The sequence below is a fragment of the Podarcis muralis genome, chromosome 4 (assembly GCF_964188315.1).
Source record: "Podarcis muralis chromosome 4, rPodMur119.hap1.1, whole genome shotgun sequence".
NCBI classification, from domain to species: domain Eukaryota; kingdom Metazoa; phylum Chordata; class Lepidosauria; order Squamata; family Lacertidae; genus Podarcis; species Podarcis muralis.
In genome coordinates this window covers 28,049,451-28,068,472 of record NC_135658.1, presented here as the reverse complement: position 1 = coordinate 28,068,472, position 19,022 = coordinate 28,049,451, and the positions used below count along the sequence as shown (strand labels likewise).

Below are 19,022 nucleotides of genomic sequence, written 5' to 3'. Positions count from 1 at the left end.
AAGTACAAGGTAAAAACTGATTTCATAGTTATGATCCCCAATATTCAAAGTTAAGTTCCAGTGAGCCAAGGCTCAAACTAAGCTCAAACTGGCATCAAGTCTGGTTCACGTGACATGGTAATCCAAGCTTTGTCTGGCTGTTGGAAAGCAGCTCACAGGTGATTTTCTCCTCCTTGGTCTTTTTTGCTTCCATTTGGCTTGTGGTTAGTGAGAAGAGAGCTTACCCCATGAACCTAGGCTTAGGGACTGCAAAGACAATTTCTGAAGCCTCCCTTTTCCCACCTATGGTCATATAACCAGTAATGGACAGGGCATGTAATCCACCTAGAAACAGAGGATCCAAAGTTCTCAGCTAACTTTAACTGAGGTCCTGCATGATGCTGTCTTACCCAGCCCAAATAGTGTGGGCCTTACAGTTTCTTTTAGGATCCTACCTCCTGATAGGTGTTCAGTGATGTTCCTTGCTGTTAGGGCTCTCTGAACTTGTTCAACTTCACACCCTATCCCTTCCCCCCTCCCAAAAGAGCCTACTAGCCTAATCCTCTCCAACCTGCAGGACTGTTGGCAGCCTCCCCTTTTTGCTGGGTCCAGGCTACCATTTCAGCCTGAGATTGAACTAAAGGAGAGTGTTGGAAGTCTAAAATATTTGGGGCATCTGGTACAGTTGTCTCAGTCACTCAGTGGATCTCATATATTTCATAGACTCATAGAGGGCTAGCTCCGTGTGTCATGATTTAGACAGTGGATATTTCTCCTATATTGGGACCACCTGGTCCACTATTGTAAGCAGACATGTAACTAGCCTCTTCAGGCTTGACAGCCTCACCTCCCACCTGGTTGTAGTGGTTCATTTGTGTTTCTGTTTTATCAAGAGAGCTTCTTTTGCTAATGGTGTACTATTCAGAACATAAAGCAAGATTTTCATTCTTAGTACCATGAGCAAAAGCTTCATTACAGGCACTCATTAAAATGCCCTTGAGCGTTTTCTCACATTTAAAAATGTTTCCTTGGTGATCATTCTTTCAGGGAGCCTTTATTATTACTATTCTTATTATTCAACATCTTGTGGCAGGGTTAGTTGAAAGTCATTCTCCCCCACCCATGTCTTTCATGTAGAAAGCCATTTTCAGGAGGCTGGCTTTTACTTGCATCCTGCTTAAGAAAACGCTGTTACTTATTTTAAAATAAATGAAAGATGTTCCTTTTTTGAAGCAGAATATATTGTGCATGAATCTTCTAATCTCGGTTGATCTGTCACAGGGATGATATAGCAGACTTGGAAGAAGCCAAAAAATTATTAAGGGAAGCAGTTGTTCTTCCAATGTGGATGCCGGATTTTTTCAAGGGGATCAGGCGACCTTGGAAGGTGAGAACCATCAAACTATTTTATTCATGTCTATGCAGTTGTAAGTACAAAAGATGTGTATATGCGTAATACTGCATTGTGTATTTAGACATTTCCTCCTATAATTGGCTGCCCAAAATTGCAGGGCTGCATGTTAAATCTGATCATTTGTATTGGTTTACAAACAGTTAATCTGGTTATTGGGTGTTTTGAGATGCTGCTGTTGTCACTGGCAGATGACCTCATTTTATTTGGGAGTCACAACTGTGGACACAGTTGAAACTTTGGGGATATTTGAGGCTTAGTTCTTTTTATGTGGATCAGGTTCAGTCACTCCAGATGCATCTGTCCCTGCCAAGCTTTTGGAGAAGGATGGGATGTTTTGGATGGATTTGTTTATTTATTTAACTTTTTGGTCACTTGTTACCCGAAGGTCTCAAAGAGAATTACAATAAAGAAAATATATATACAAATACATAGTAACAAAGGGAAAAGGAGGGGTTTTGAGACATATTCCCCCATTGTACCATTTTGTGTATTGCTTTTTATGTTGTTGTCATTTTAATTAGGGTTGTATTTGTCTAATTTCTGTGTGCTGCCCTGTGACCATAAGGCAAGGGTGGCATATAAATATTCCTGGATTTCTGCTGATCTCATTTTCCATTTGGATATTATGATATAGCTTATTGTTTTGATCAACAATCACACATTAGAAACCAATGTGGAAATTGCAGCCTGTAGATCCTGATAGACCTTTCTTCTGCCATGTATAATAATAATAATAATAATAATAATAATAATAATAATAATAATAATAATACCATGATCAAAGGACCTAACAGGTGTTTGGGAAACTGAAAAGTGCAGAATGTTTGCTAAGCAATAAATGCAGACGCTGGGAAAAATATGGAATGATGCGCGCGCTCTCTCTCCATACATACATACATACATACATACTTGCATAATTTTGTTTCTATGCCACCTTTCCACAGTTCAAACCATGCTCAAGGCTTACAACATGAAAAAATACAAAACTGCAACTTAACAAAAGTAGTCAATAAATGAAGCATTAAAAATACACAACCAAACGGAACAATTTCCACGTATCTCACAAGATCTAAAATAAAGATACAAAAAACCACAGCATCAACAATCTCCTCATCCCCTGGAACAACACCCCAACCCAAGTGTCTGTTCAACAGCCTCAACTTTTGTAGCTTCAGTCAGTTAGGGCCCTGCAGGCCAGGTGGTGAAAGGCCTGCAAGGCAGGGAACAGTTCTTCCAAGACAGTCAGTATGGTCTATTCTCCTCCATCCCCTCTTGACCTTTGTTTGCATTATGGAGGGTGATTTTTCACCGTTATTGGCCGAAATAAGCAGCATTTGGTGTCAGTCATTCTGAGTAATAACTTGGATAGCAACCAGCCAGCTCTTGTGTGCTCAGGCTCTCTCGAGAACAATTCTCAGGACAGCTGCTTTTATTTCCAAAGTAGGCCCTCTGTATGAAACAGACAGCTATGGGTAGATATATTTGTGTGGACATCAGAGAGGTTCCGGTTTTGCTTCCTTTGAACTGTACTTGGAGCTAAGAAGGGCCAGGCGCCAGTTGTGCTTCCCACTGTTCAACTAGCAATGGTTACAACAGCAAGGCAAACCCCGCTGTGCTCCCATCAAAACACCCACCCCTTGCAGCGCACTTGAGCATATGTGGAAAATTCCAAGATTTGACTGAGCCAGAAAGAAAAGATAAGTTTTGTGTAAAGGATTTTAACTAGCCATTCATTGCTGGAATCTAATTCTCATAAAGAAACATAGCAAGGCATTTCATAAATTCACTTTGTGCAACTGCTGAGCTTTGAAAAAGAGGCCAACTGTGTGGAATGGAATACAGTGCAGATTAGCATCTGGGTTCCTATAAAGCAGAGAATGGGAATCTATGGCTCCCCAGATGAAAATAGATTCCCATTAGCCAACAGCAGGTATGGCCAGAAATGATTGGAGTTGTGGTGCAGTGACATCAGGGTGGGGCAGAGTTTCTCCTGCTATATAGGTATGAGTTTAAAGAGTCAAAACATGATTGGATCTCATAGCACTTTCACTTTAATTTATCTAGGGTTGTTTATGTCTTTATGACTACTACAACCACCATGAAAAAATATCCTAAATGGTCTCTTATTTATTTATTAAATAAGAAGAGGGGGAGGAAGTGTTCCATTGTGCAAGCAGAAATTCTTGCACTCGTGGAAGCACTTCATCAGATACTGCCCCATTTTTGTTCTTCCGTACTTTCTGGTGGGTTTTTTAATCTATCTGTGTTTGTTTTCTTTTTTGCCTTTGTTTCTAAAGAGAGTATTTAATTTTTTTCAAAAACGAAATATATTTTTTTGCGTGTCGATCAGAGCCCATTTCATTACTATGGCCAAGTATTTAACGATATTACAAAATACTATTTTATCTTCTGCAGCTTTTACCTTTGATTTCAGGAGAATGTCTGCAGCCATAGAAATGCCATTTAAATACCAGCTGTATAGAAATAATATGAACACTTGTGATTTAATTACCCATAAACGTACGTTGGAGCCTACATTAGGAGAGTTCTTAAATGGCTATAGAGGTAGTGAGAGTTAATGGAAAATCTAGACACAGTGAGTCCATTATGCCCAAAGAATCGGGGAGGGGAAAACAATTTTGAATAATTGCATTTTCGGTTGATTTGTTTTTATAAGTCTTCTCCATGCCATTCTTTCAAAGTAATCTCCACCCCACTCTGAGGAGCAGGCAATTTTTAATTTGCAGAGTGGATAGCTTTTAACCAGTTATTTTATTGTGGTGGTGTTTTATGTAAGATATTAATTGCATAAAGTCTATTGTGATGTGCAATTCTAATTTCGGCTAATTTTATTACCCTGAAAAAAAGAAATTCTTGTTAGAATTTAATCTGATCTTAGGTTTGCAGGGGAATGAAATATGTGCAGTAACAGCAGAGTGTCTGATGAGAGAGCATGGTGGCAACTGCTCTCCTTAAATTATTGCTATGCATTTCTGATGGTGAAAATCCTCTGCAGTAAGACCCTAGCCTTTCCCAGTGATGGCTAAGTTCTAGCTCCTAAGCTCTTCGGGGGCTCTTTAAAAGATCTGAACATTGTCAACAGTTCAACAATGTAAGTAGGAGAAAAGGGGGCGGGGACCCGCATGTGAACAAGGTTGACATTCTTCCCACCTTTCTAATTCCCATCTTCCCAGCAGATGAAGGATTAGTTTGGTAGGACAGGATAGTGAAACCTTGAGAATCAAAGGGCAGGGTTAGGTAGGGGCAAATTTTTAGCTTCAGGCTAACTTGGGTAGGGTGAAGAAGAAGTGAAGTGGGGTTAGGGTTTTAGAAAGGAAGGACATGGTGGCAGTTGAGACTATTATCCAGTAGCTCTTAGAGATATATATTTTTAAAGTACAGCTCTGGGTCCTCATCATCCAAAGGTGAACAAGCTTTAATATCTGTCTTCTTTCAGAGTACTTTTAAGTTGATATTTCTACTGTTAGATAAGCTCTGTCCCTGAAGACAGAGTTTGTGAAACACAGACGCTTACTAGTTTATCAGAACGGCTTCTATTCCCCCTGCTCCTGTCTGTCAGTTGAAACACTTTGGATATTCTTTTTTACTTTGTACTATGCTGATATACAGTGGTACCTCGGGTTACAGATGCTTCAGGTTACAGACTCAGTATCTTGGGTTAAGAACTTTACCTCAGGATGAGAACAGAAATTGTGTGGTGGCGGTGCAGCAGCAGTGGGAGGCCCCATTGGCTAAAGTGGTACCTCAGGTTAAGAACAGTTTCAGGTTAAGAACGGACCTCCAGAACGAATTGAGTTCTTAACCCGAGGTACCACTGTATTCCTTTCAACTTTCATTGCACACTAAGAGGTGACTTGTATTTTCTTTAGGTGTGCAGTATCTTCCTGCAGAAGTGCTTGAAAATATTGGATGGCTTGAACGATGGTTCCAGGCTTCATAAACCATAATGTGATCCTGACTTATTTTCCTGGTTTATTAACCAACATTAAGCCAGACTTCCTGGTTCAAGTGCAATGGAGAACTCTGGCTTAATACAAGCCAGAAGCTGGTGCATGATGGGATTGAGGGGAGGAGCGCTTGGCCCTGATGCTTATCTCTGGCTTCATAAACCGTGGAATGATTGTCCAAAGCAGGCAATTGCATCTGTGCATAGGATTTATAAGAAGAAACATTGTTTTGCCCCAAACACTTAGCAGAAGCTAAATCGTGTGCATGCTGATGGGTGCTTGTGAGCTTTGCTGGTCAGGACGCAGGAGAAACAACATGCGGGATATTCAGGAAGCCAATTCAGATTGCATGCGTGCTTGATGAAGCCCTAATTTTTAAAGCAGGGAGGGCCTTTGTATTGTAGAAAGGTCACCTGATTTATATATTTATTAAATTTGATAGTTGCTTTATCTTGCCAGGACAACCCAAAGCAACATAAAACCAACCAAACAGACTGAGAAAAAAACCTCACAGAGATACTTTAAAATCAAAAAGAAAAAGAATTACATTAGAAACACCCTGCCCACTTCTAAAAGGCCACAGATAATTAAATGCCAAAAGCCTGGTTATAGAGGAAAGATTTTGCCTGGCACCTAAATATATATATATCATGATGATACCAGGCAAGTCTCTCTGGCAGGGGTCAGCAACCTTTTCCAGCAGTGGACCGGTCCACCGTCCCTCAGACCATGTGGTGGGCCAGACTATATTTTGAAGAAGAAAAAAAGAACAAATTCCTATACCCCACAAATAACCCAGAGATGCATTTTAAATAAAAGGACACATTCTACTCATGTAAAAACACGCTGATTCCTGGACCGTCCACAGGCTGGATTGAGAAGGCGATTGGGCCGCATCTGCCCCACGGGCCTTAGGTTGCCTACCCTTTCTCTCTGGGGAGAGCATTCCACAAATGAGGAAGCATGGCAAAAAAGGGCCTGTTCTTGTGTTGTTGCCCTCCAGACCTCTTGTGGAGGCGGCACATGAAGAAGGGCCTCAGATGCTGGTTGCAGGGTTCAGGTTGGTTTGTATGGGGCGAGGCGGTATTGAATCTGAGTTTGTGGCAGGTTGTTCATTGTACACAGTCAGCTATTAATTTCAGTGTAAGGTGTTTTCTCCATAAAGTGGCAAACTTAATTTGGGGTGGGAGGGGAACCTGCTACAGTGGTATTTATTATCATTATTTATTAAATTTATATACCGCCCTTCATCCAAAGATCACAGAGCAGTTTACAGAATAAAAACACAAAAGGAAAACACAAAATACATAACAACAAAAACCAACAATCCCTTCTCACAAACACATTTAAAAGGTGATAGATAGTTTAATCAGCCAAAAGTCTGATTAGAAAGTTACTACATCCCACAGATTAGAGCCAAATACATTCTGCTGGCGCCTGGATCTTGGCACTTTTCTGATCTGTGCTGCTGAAAGGGAAAAGCCTCCAGGTAAACTCAACCTGTGGAAGCTGGAAGAGCAGGTTGTTCTCATTCTCTCTTCCGCAGTCTCTCATTAGTGCCTACAAACTCCTCTTCCTTTCCTGGGCACCCTGCCAAGAAAAAAACAGTGCTGGTTCAAAATGTATTGCTCTGGAGAGCCCACTAGGGTGAGTGTTTTGCTGAGATGCACTTATCTGCTGGGACTCTGACCCTTGGACCACAACTAGCACACTGCTTGCTCATTGTAAACTGATGTGCACCATCTTAGTATACCTCCAATTTTAAAAAAACGACAACCCATGTCTTATCATTTTATCCTGCGGCAAGACTTCTAGGCTCAATTTAGCTCAATATTTCTACAATAGTAACTACAAAAGGGTTGAACTATAGGAGATACTCTCTAATCTTCCGTTGCCTTTCAGGTGTCAAATAGCAGTCAGCTTTGCGTTAATGAAATCAATTACGGTTTTTATGAATCAACAGCAGCAGATTATTGTAGTAGCACAACTGGCTTTGACAATGCTAGACTGTGTTTAGACAAGTTCATTTAATTTTATTATTCTGCACCGTTGTGCACTTGTACCCGCTTGTGCTTATTCAATTGCCCTCATTTAATTTTAGGGAGTGTTGATGGTTGGCCCTCCCGGGACTGGTAAAACTATGCTAGCGAAGGCTGTCGCTACAGAATGTGGAACGACTTTCTTCAACGTTTCTTCCTCCACTCTGACATCAAAGTATCGAGGCGAGTCTGAAAAGTTAGTTCGCTTGTTGTTTGAAATGGTAAGCCTTACTGATGCTCAAGTCTCACAGTTTCTTGCTGTTATAGTGGGCATCTAAGTCACTCCAACACATTGGATAGTATCCAACTCAGTTTTATTCCTAGCAGACCAATTGAAATGAATGAACCTAAGTTTGTTGTGCCCATTGATTTCAATGGGTGTACTTAGAAGTCCTAGAACTATCATTACTAATTGGGGTAAGGCTTCTCAGCCACATTTGCCAACCATGTTATACCAACCAGCAACATTGTGCTACAAAGTGCCTGTAATATCCCCAGGTTTTAGAACTAATGGCATCTGTTTCCAAAATGTGTGTGTTGTTTACCTGTAGTATGAAATCTTTCACAGCTTCCTTTAATGTTTTGCATTTATCAGAGTCAAGGCCTGATATTTCTTTAACTTTCTGCCTTTTGAGGTTGGTTTTTGTTTTCTTTTTGTTTCTTATTCGAAATGTTTTCTTCTTTCTATTTCATCTTTTGCATTTCCCCCTTTCATTTTCGTAGCACTTGTAATGTGCAGAATGCTTTCTAAACAGCATGTTACTCATCTTTACACAATTCTTGCGAGATAGGCTGCTTTGATACCTGCTTTACAAAAGAGGCTCGATGATTAACATGCATATGTAAAATATAATGATTCAATCACCACAGCCCCATAACAAAAGAAAATTGTTTTTGTCTTCTGCGCCTTAGAACGTTGTGACAGAGCTATGTCACACATCTGACTGATTCACGGTTTGCAGTATTTTAGAAATGACTCCAACAGTAACTAGAACTTACGTTGCAGACACACAAACAGGGCCAAATCTTTCAAGTTTTATAAGGTGCCACAATACTTTAATTTTTTTCAAGAGATTTGCAATAATAATAATGATGATGAAAAATTGAGTGGTTTTTTTTGTACATGTACCATTTTTATGTCCATTCCCCCCTTCCCTCTCTCTCTCTCTCTCTCTCTCTCTCTCTCTCTCTCTCTCTCACTCACACACACACACACACACACACACACACACACAGACGTAACAGTTGGCCAACATCACAGTAGTGATCTCTACATCTGCTCTGCTGAAACTTTCCTTCCAACAATGCAGCCCTATGTCTTTTGTGCTGACAATTAAAAAACAAGCGTCTAAGCACCTGGAATATTAATAAACATTCAGTAGCACCTTAACAGCTGAGCCAGTGGCTAGGGAGGGCTCATTTACTCCACTGAAGCCAGAGCCCTCATAATCTATAATACTTTGGTGTCCTCCAGATGTTGTGGGACTCCAACTCCCAGTCGCGCTGTTCAGCATGGCCAATGGTCCTATAACATTTGGAGGACACCATGTTGGCCACCTGCTGTCTATAGCTACAAAATGTTAAGAAAACTGCTAACCTAACATTTCCCCCTCTTGTTGATTCCCTCCCCCTCTTGTTTTTGGAGATAAATTGACAAAAACTTGATTTTTCTATATCTGTGTGATTTAATCAGATATATTATTTGCCTTTCTGCAATCATGCAAGTGGTTCTAAAAGAATATCCCAAACCAGCTTTGATTTAGCATTAGATACATAGATGCTGTTCCTAAGGCAGATGTTGTAAGGTAAGCTGGACAGCACATCTTTGACAAAGGGGCATAGTCATCCAAGCTTTGCTCAGAGTAGACTCAATGAAATGAATGAACATCACTTAAGGTACATCTTGTATATGATGGAATCTCACAAAAACTGAAATGTTGTGTTTAGTAAATGTTTTCTTTGTTTCAAGGCCCGATTTTATGCACCCACAACCATTTTCATTGATGAAATAGACTCCATCTGTAGCCGCAGAGGCACCTCTGATGAACATGAGGCAAGCCGTCGGGTCAAATCTGAGTTGCTTGTTCAGATGGATGGTAAAGTTTGATATCTGCACTGGAGCTTCCCTTCCCTTTTTATAAATTGTTTGTACGCTTGTTTTGGAGAATGCGTGCAGCAAGTTAAAAAGCAGCATATTTACCAACTTGTCCTGAACTGTTCTCGTTTTAAGCTGTCCACCTTTTGCTGACGTAAGTATTCTGGGCATGGTCAGAGGACACATGATGCAGCCACCTTGGAATTCTATCACAGAAGAAATGTGAAATGTAAATGTAATATAAACGAAGAGCATGGCATAATTACTGAAGTTTTATGTTCATTTTTCTTTACAAAGACCACTTAAAATGCATTTTCCCAATTAAGTGGCAAATTTTATATATATATATAATATGTAAAAAGTTTTATACACTCTTCTTAAGACTGTTCCCAGGGTACTTAATAAAGATGATTAAATATAAGAATAAAAAATAATATATTACAATACATAAGACATGGGAAATAATAACCATTTTTAATAATAATAATAATAATAATAATAACAACCATTTTTTTGTTTTGTTTTATAGTAATTAGCAGCCCTGCGTAGCTGCTTTGAAAACTGGTAAAGAATTGCTAGGGGAAATTAACCCTTCTGTCCACTCCATTTCCTGGCCATCTAAATGCCTACTTACCCTCCAGTGCTGTTTGGATGTGTTTTCCTGAGCATCATCAGTTTCCTTCTGTGGACTGGGTTACCTTGTTGTGCTTTGTGGAAGCAAATACAGTGGAACCTCGCTTGTTAAACGTCTCTGTTGACTGACGTTTCGGCTTTCGAACTCCAAAAACCCGGAAGTAACTGCTTCAGTTTTTGAACGATTTTTGGAAGCCGAACGTGCCACACGGCTTCCGTTTTGGGTTTCCCTATTATATTGAGGCTACTGTTTTTAGTTTTCGGTTTTCAGACATTTCGGAAGTCAAATGGTCTTCCAGAACGGATTACTTTCAAAAACTGAGGTTCCACTGAACAGGGTTTGGTATTGGGCCTCGTACACTGCCTCTGTTCTGTACTCATCATATTATGCCTAGGCAAGTGCCCCCCCCCCCCGTCACTTGTGTTATGGTGCTGCCCACAATAGGTTCTTAGATTTCTCTGTGCACCCCTGGGCTCCAAAAAGTTTGGGGCCTTAACCTCTTCATTTCATGGTTTTAGGCTGGTGTTCTTTAGTTGAGGAGGATTTAGTGGCTCCCCTGTGTAATGTATTCTGAGCTGGAATCTCTGCTTAGCTTTTGTTGCACTAGTTTTATAGGATCTCTGTGTTATATAAACTAGCTTTATTGGAACTGTGATTTTAATTGTTTGGTTGTTTTGTTTCTTTGAAGTATAGGATAAGCTCAGCTCTTGGATGTCTGAAAAATCTAATAAATAATAGAAATAGTATCCTGTTGTCTGCGATGTCTTTTGTTGATGTAGGAGTAGGCGGGGCTCTGGAAAACGACGACCCTTCGAGAATGGTGCTGGTGCTGGCTGCTACAAATTTTCCCTGGGACATTGACGAAGCTTTGAGAAGGAGGCTGGAGAAAAGGATCTATATACCATTGCCAACAGGTGGGAGGGCCATAATCTTTTCTGTCCAGATGCACTGTTCTTACATTTTGCTATTTGAAGAATTCATTTGACACTTTGGCTGCAAACATTTGATTGCATTTTCAGCAGCTAATAACTTGCCAGTGCTCTCTCCCTCCCTTTCCCCTTAAGGGTTGAGACTGGAGAATGAAAGGGTTGCAGTATTCCATTGCAGACCCAGTGAGAGAGATGGTAATGAGCTTGGACTTATTTTGAATGTTTAACAGTCCTTGATTGAGCATCAAAGGCCGCCTTCAGACATCTTTTAAAGAAATATTGCCAGTGCATTTCCATGCACTTGCCGATTAATGCAGAGAAGCGGATCCATGAATTTTCACTCTCAGGCTGGCGCTGCTGTAAATCAACTCTCGCCTGACCTTTACGACTAGATTTCCAGCCGTTCAGATCGTAGCGTGCTGATTGTTCCCCTGCCTGAGGATGCCATATCATATATTGCTTCTCCTTGGCTGTCAGTCATATATGCTATTAATTTCAAGATCCTTTATCATTTTAGCTTTATAAAGTGGCGTCTTCTCTTGATACACTGGGATGCCTGCTTGCCTCCATGACCCCTCGAGATAACAGAATAGAAGTACAGTGTGGCTGTAAACTCTTAAGGGTTGAAACAACATATTGGAGCACAGCATGGGGCTACTGGCAATAATAGCATCTCTAGCATACATTCTTCCCCTCTCCCCTTGTAAGGTTGACTTAATATATATCATGATGACATTGGTGTGAGTTTCCCTACTCCACACCTTCGGTTTCTGCTGGTAGGATGGGAGAATCACCACCGTGTGATGTCTTGATACATGAGAAGTGATCCAAAAGGTTATAGAGAAGAGGGGAAATGCTTAACCTGGAGATTTAGTTTTGCTGTGTCAACTTCATGTTATATGTAATGCGTGGTGTGGTGTCTAGAGTGTTGGACTGTCATCAGGGAGTCTCTGGTTCACATCCTCACATAGCCATGAATTCACCTGGTGAGCTTGGACCAGTCACCCTCTTGGCTTTGCTTTACAAGGCTGTTGTCAGAATAAAATAGCTGACAATGGTTGGGGGAGAACCATGCATGCTACCTTGAGCTCGTTGGAGAAAAGACTGACTACACACATTCAATAAATACTAATAGTTCCAGCTTATAATGGGAGCCCTGACTTTATGGCTGATTGGGGTATTACATATGATTTAAATTGCCTTGCAGATCTCTATCATGTTATCGATCTAAACTTCCCCCTTATTGCTAATGCAAAAGAGAAGATGAAAGGCAGACATTTGTTTGCATTTATGGTTTTAATCATTTGAAGCCATAATTGCTTTCCGCCCTATTGGCGGGGCGGGGGAAGTACATCATCTGAAGTTCTACCACGTTATTGGTTCTGGCTTCTATCTGTGCAGTGCAGAATGGGCACCTTGCTAAGGTGTGTCCTCTTCTCCACAAGGATACAGTGCCCCTTCCAGATTGCCACTATTTTGTGAGTGGGATTCAGTCACACCAGCAAATTTAGGTTGTGCAGTTAAGGTGGGTTTGGCTCTCTTGCATAATGAACACACTTTTAAAAATAAGACTTTTTGTAGGAAGGTAATTGATGAAAAATTGCACTGAAAAGTGTAGGATAACAACGGCTTGATCTGACATCTTATAGCATCCCCACCTTTTGCAAACAGATCATGAAGAATGTTCAATAAACAGGTCATCTGGAAGAGACTAGTGTTGGAAAAAACATGGAAAAATAATTTCCACTGTTGCTGTTTTAGGTACTCTTAGGTACAAAGTTACCCATGGTGAGACATGCATGCAGAATCTTATTAAAAGATCAGTTACTATTCTGTGTTTTTTGAGGCCACTATTTTTAACTGTCAACACAGTACAGAACTCCCAGCTACAATGTGTACATGGAATGTTTTTATACCAGTACGCTATAGCTTGCCAAAGGCACATTGTGATGGATGGGAAGCTTGTGTATTTTATGTTTTTGATGTTTATACTATGCCATCAGTGTTCATTGTGCCTTACAGCACCATATGGGCAAATTGGGCATCTCTCTGCTCAGAAAGAGCTTGCACTCGAAAACTAACAACGAGGGGAAAGGGAAAGGAGAGAAGAATGTGGGCAAAGGCCAATGCATGTACTTAATTAAATTAAATTAAATTAAAAAGAAACATTGTTCAGCTGAAACCCCTGGGTCACTTATATCACCAGGGCAATCATTTTCATTATCTAAAACTTGTTCAGGGGTCCCTCCTCAGCAGCTGGGGCAAACACTCTTTAATAGGGAGGGTCTTAAATTCAGAAACTGAAGATAATACAACAAAATCTATTGGACAGAGGGAAAGGGGGGATCTCTGTGTGTTTGACAGGGGAGAGGGAAGGAATCCACCCATCCTTATTTAGAGTGTATCCCTTCCACTTGGCTTCCCCCATTGTGTAACCACTTCCCTTTTCTCATAATTAAAATGATCCTTCCCTTCCTATTTTTCTGTTTGTTTAAAAAGAAAGTGAAAAAGGATCAACCTGGTTTAACAGTAACTTAATACCTTAACCAAATAATTCATTTAATGCCGATTGCTTTAACAAATGCTGTTAGCTAAATAGGACTAACATTTAGGGTGTTTTCTGCTGAGTTGTCTCTTTCTGCAGCTTCTTATTGTCCTGTTGTCTTGTAGACCAATAGAACAATGTGTTTCCTTGGTCTCCTGTGAGATGCTCAGTGCAACACCAAGTTTGCACTTAGCATCACACTTTTCATGTTGGCAAGGCATGGGCCAAGGTGCTGCCTTAGGTGGCCTTGCCCTTTCATACCTGGGGGAAGAAGGGGGGTCAGCAGGGGGTGGGGGAGAGGGCCCAACAAAACTTCAGTCTCCAGCAACTCCCCCCAGACAAACTACGCTAAAGTTTGGTTTCAGCTAGGCATTAGCAAAGGCTGCACAGAAAAGGTGGTTTTGAGAAATCGTTGACACTTGATACAAGGTTTGCTGAAAAAACTTGGGTAGGATAGGGTAGAGAGTGCATGTTTATGGATGTATGCATATCTATGGATGTTTTCATAGTTAATGGCAAAATGGCTATTGGAAATTGTGCGCTCTCTCGCTCTCTCTCTGTGTGTACACACACACTCTGCTTCATACAGAATTCATTAAAATTATATAATTGATTCTCTTTTAAAATGCACTTTTTGCAGTTAATACAGTGGCAGTGTCTTTAACATTCAAGAGTCGTCACCAGCGAAATTGCTTCCAGGCTGCTTTTGCCTAGTAACCCCCCGCCATAAAACCAAATTACAGGGTTAAGTGTTATTGAATATCTACATGTTTGCAAGCCCTGCTCTGATCAAACAACTTTTATTTTTGCAGCAAAAGGCCGAGCAGAGCTGCTTAAGATTAATCTTCGGGAAGTAGAACTGGATCCTGACATCAGCCTGGAAGAAATTGCTGAGAAGATCGAAGGCTACTCTGGTGCTGACATCACTAATGTTTGCAGGTATCCTATTTCCTGGGTTTGCAAGCTAAAGAAAAATGGAATTGCTAGGCAAACTACACATACTGAATGCTTTTTTGAGTACATTGCTGACGACTCAATCTTTTGCCTTTACGTCAGTGCTTTTAAAATTCTCCTTCCCTGGAAACCCTTTCTGCATCAAATAGTTTGCTGAGGAACCAGCACGAAGCCCAGAGTGTTGCATAAGATCTTGGAACCGTTTGGCAGGCCATACACTCAGTTCACACAGAAGGCATATTAGGTTTCTTAAGTCTTACTGTTGTTCCTTGTGAACTGATAACCCGAAAAGACATGTATTGCAGGGGAAGCTTGTTTGCCACTATGGATCTTCTCATTGAAGGACCCTTAATAGGTGTCTGAGGAATGTAAGTTTCTCCTAGCACTAGAACTCAGGGTATTTCCAATGATCAAGGGAATGGAGCAACCAGTGGCGTCACAATGGGGGGGGGGGCGGTAAACCCCGGGTTCCATGCCTGTGGGGGTGACAAGAAGTCACCCTGCGGGGGCTCGTGGCGGCACGAGCAGCTATCGCGCCACCGCAGCCGCTTTTGGAGGATCCTCCATTCATGGCTGGAGCCGCGAGCAAAGGATCCTGGCACTGGCAGCAAACCGCTAAGTACAGCGCATGTGCAGCGTCGCACGCATGTGCAGCGCCGCATGCATATGCGCTGTACGTAGTGACGCCGCACATGCGCTGTATAGCTGTTTGCCGCCAGCAGCATACGGATGGTGCTGGGATCCTCCGTTCGCGACTGTAGCGGTGCCAGAGGGATCCTGGCACCGTCCATACGGCGCTGGAGTGCTGGCGGCAAACCGCTATACAATGCATGTGCGGCATCGCTACGTACGGCGCATGCGTTGTATGTAGCGATGCCGCACATGCGCCCTACATCGTGACACCTGCCCCGGGTGTCACGACTCCTTCCTTTGCCCCGGGAGCAACTCCCCTGTAAGGGTTGCAGCATTGGGGGCTTTTTAGTTTAGAGAAAAGACAAGTAACAGGTGACATGATGGAAGTTAATAAAATTACACATGGCATGGAGGAAGCCGGTAGAGAAAAGGTTTTCTCCCTCTCATAACACTAGCACTCATGGACATTCAATAAAGCTGGATGCTGGGAGATTTGGCACATGCAAAAGAGTAGTTCATGAACTGAACAATTGCCTCAGCATCTCCATAAATCCTTGCAAAAAGGGGCGGGTGGGTCCTTTTTATCGTTTTAATTATCCTCTGCACATTTACCAGATGCCTTAGTGGATTTCCGTTCCAAAGTGTTGTTTTATGTTACATTAATGTTGGGGGTGTTGGAGATGTGCAAGCTTGTTTCGCCACAGGGGAACGCTGAGATAGCTAAGAATAAATGCTTCTGCATTTCTGCTAGAGGCCTGCAACACAAGAGAGGTAATCAAAATCCATATAGTTCCTAGCACACGGTGTTAGTAATTAGTTCTTGCGAATTTTCCTTTGCAGGGATGCTTCTTTGATGGCAATGAGGCGGCGCATTAATGGCTTGTCCCCAGAAGAGATCCGTGCGTTATCTAAAGAAGAGCTTCAGATGCCTGTTACCAAGGGAGACTTTGACCTGGCTCTGAAGAAAATCTCCAAGTCCGTTTCAGCGGCAGACCTGGAGAAATATGAGAAGTGGATGTCAGAATTTGGATCTGCTTAACAGACATCATCTCACAAAGGATTTTAGCTTTTCAGTTATAAAATATTACAAAGACTTAGAAATCTTTTAAGGCTTGAGTTTTTCCTACGGACAAGGACCCTTTTAAACTTTTTTTGCACTTTAAAGGGAACAAAATAAAATGTTACACAATGAAATCATGGTATTTCATGGATGAATACTAAAAGCTGTAAATGTAGCAAGGGAATCCTATGTGTTTTTGGTTGTCTGCACTTTTTTTTAACACTAGTTCCCAGTGTCCCGATTTTCACGTTGTAGTCTTTCCTGGCTTTTATCTGCCAATCAGATATAGGACTCTGCAGGAAAAAGTTAACAAAACTTACTGTTCTGTACTCTTGTTGTTGGGTCATATTGTCTGTCTAGTTAGAACCTGATTCCTTGAACGTAGGACTGGCATTTTTATTCTATGCCTCTCCCCCTCTGTTTAGAGAGCTCATCAGTATGATCTAAGTTGAAAATACCGAGATCACTTTACACTGCAGTCACGTTGTCATGGCTACAGTCGTATTTGCTAGAACACTAATAATCATATAAAATGTGAAAGGGAGGTGCATACCTCCAAAATATACAGTGTGGCCAGTTACAGCTCTTTGCCATCTTTTGCTCCCAGCTCTGAAGAAATGCACATGTACTTTTCTCTCCTCTTGTGTTCGCTGCAGCCGGCACCAGGGGAAGTGCAGTGAATGCAATCGCTGCTTAAAGCGTGGAGCAGCCCGTCATAGAAATCATGTTGTATCACAACCTTGATCTTTGAAATCTCAGGGCCAATATTGCTCTTGTTTCAGTTTTACACTTGTGTCAATCTATGGATTTCGCTGGCTCTACTGCTGTCTTTGATTTCTCATTGTATACCACTGTAAGCAAAAGTTTCTTGATATACTTCGGCCTGGCAAGGGCAGATAAATTCCAGAGGTTATAGTGGCTTAACTCTCCAGAGTAGGTCATGTTAAATGAGTGTACATCTTGCACTTCTTCATGCTTTAGACCAGCCTTTTTCTAATTGGCTTTGTTAGTGCCATTTGCACCTTTGCAGTATAAGATACCAAGGTGGAACACTTGTGGAAACTAAACTTGAAGATATAGAGCCGTCATCCTTGATACCCAGGAATAATCTCTCCTCCTCCCCCACCCCACCCTTATTTCTGGTGCTTTCTAGCATTTACCCTTACTTTTGCATATTTCAGCTGTTTTTTCAGATATGACAAATTGGTTCTCATCTCTGCATAATATTACCAAGGGTCCACGGACATGAAAAGAGGCACACAACAGTGGCTTGTTCTTTGGGACCCTTCAAAAATAATGTATAGCTCACTTCTTGAACTTGTTTTGGGTGTAAGTGTGTGGAACTCGTTATCAAAAGTTATGTATTTGGAGATGAATGTTTATGATCAGAACTGCAATTGAATCTGGCTGTAGCAGAGTTACATGAATCACCTAAACCTAAGGCAAGGTTTCCAGTTTAGAAAACAAAACAAAACAGGAATGTCATGTAAATCGGTCTTAGACATCTTGAAATGATCAATAGGCATTTCCAAGCCACCTGTTCATTTGGCAACTCATCCAAAATAATTTGCATTTCTGCTGTGCTTGGAAATTTCCCTCCATTCCTTATCCCCGTACATCTCCTAAATTTGCTCTGGATTAAGGTAGGTAAAAAACCCAGAACAGATTTAGGGGTCACACAGAGAAGTTCTATGGTGTAGATAAGAGTTCTTGCACTGGCAGAACTGTTCAGTTGGATATTGCTCTCTGACACCAGTGAGTCACCTGGGAGTAGAGCTACTCCCTGTATAGATCTCTACTGGTCTTGCCACCACCAGCCATGTTAGACCAAGGACAAGTATGTTCTATGCTGTGTGGGTGGCACAGTAAAAAAGAAAGAATGGTCAAGACATTGCATTACCTGGTGTCTTTCCCCCAGTTCAGTACTGCAGTGCTAAATCAGCTATCAGAAAAACTTCCGTCTAGGCCCGGCCTTAGTTTAGTTTCCACCTAGATCTCCAAGTTACTGACACAACATCTCAGGGAGCTTTTCCTTATAAGGGCTCCCTGCGTTGTTACTTATTCGTTGTAATAGCCACCTCGTCAGCATAGCACTTGCTAGACATGTCCAGAACTACAGATGTGACTTGGTTCCATAAGAGAAGCAAGAGTGTTTAGGTAGCAGAGTCCCATCATACCATATGCAGCCAGCTATAAAGGTTGTGTTGTGTTTCTTTACTTTGTTTTAACATAGAAGATGATATATTGGGTCAAGACTGTGAATGATGCACTGTGTTCATCTCCAACAAAAGGCAGCTCTACTTTGGGGAAAATAATAATAAATGTCCTAATGGTGACTCGCTTTTTTCTTTTTATGTGGTGCTGTGTGTTCTGTGTACATATTCTGTTGTTTTCCTGGTGTGGCTGAGTTGGATTTCCTGCTTTGGGAGCGTAAGAGGAGCACGACATCTCATGGAGCTTTTGCCAGCATTATCTCCAGTCGTTCTTCTTGCTGTCTCCCTTTGGGAAGGTAGCTGGCAACATCATCAAAGTACTTAAGGAATGAAAGGGCTGTCATGGAAAAGGCAACACTCTCTTGGGACCCACCACTTTCCCTCTCGCAGTAGGAGCTGTCTGATTCATGCCAGTAGCAATTTGTGTACTTTGGAAATGGCAGAACTTGGTGAATATAAATGCAGGCTGGTTTTGATCCTGTTGTATTCTGGTGTCGATTTGTGTGCACAAATAGGGTGGAATATGTTGGACATTGCAAAGATATGGCTACCTGTGACT

At 41.5% G+C, this 19,022-nt stretch overlaps 1 protein-coding gene across 5 annotated transcripts in view; it reads left to right on the top strand.

The window, feature by feature from the left end:
• KATNAL1 (katanin catalytic subunit A1 like 1) overlaps positions 1-18,586 on the top strand; it is a 35,850-nt gene extending 17,264 nt beyond the window's left edge. For all 5 annotated transcript variants that reach the window (XM_028726421.2, XM_028726419.2, XM_028726417.2 and 2 more), the window contains 6 exons: positions 1,261-1,366; positions 7,463-7,621; positions 9,370-9,496; positions 10,909-11,043; positions 14,416-14,542; positions 16,031-18,586. In XM_028726421.2, the coding sequence (XP_028582254.1) occupies positions 1,261-1,366; positions 7,463-7,621; positions 9,370-9,496; positions 10,909-11,043; positions 14,416-14,542; positions 16,031-16,229 (853 nt within the window). In that variant the 3' untranslated portion in view covers positions 16,230-18,586. The remainder of the gene's footprint in view (positions 1-1,260; positions 1,367-7,462; positions 7,622-9,369; positions 9,497-10,908; positions 11,044-14,415; positions 14,543-16,030) is intronic.
• Positions 18,587-19,022: the final 436 nt, after the last annotated feature.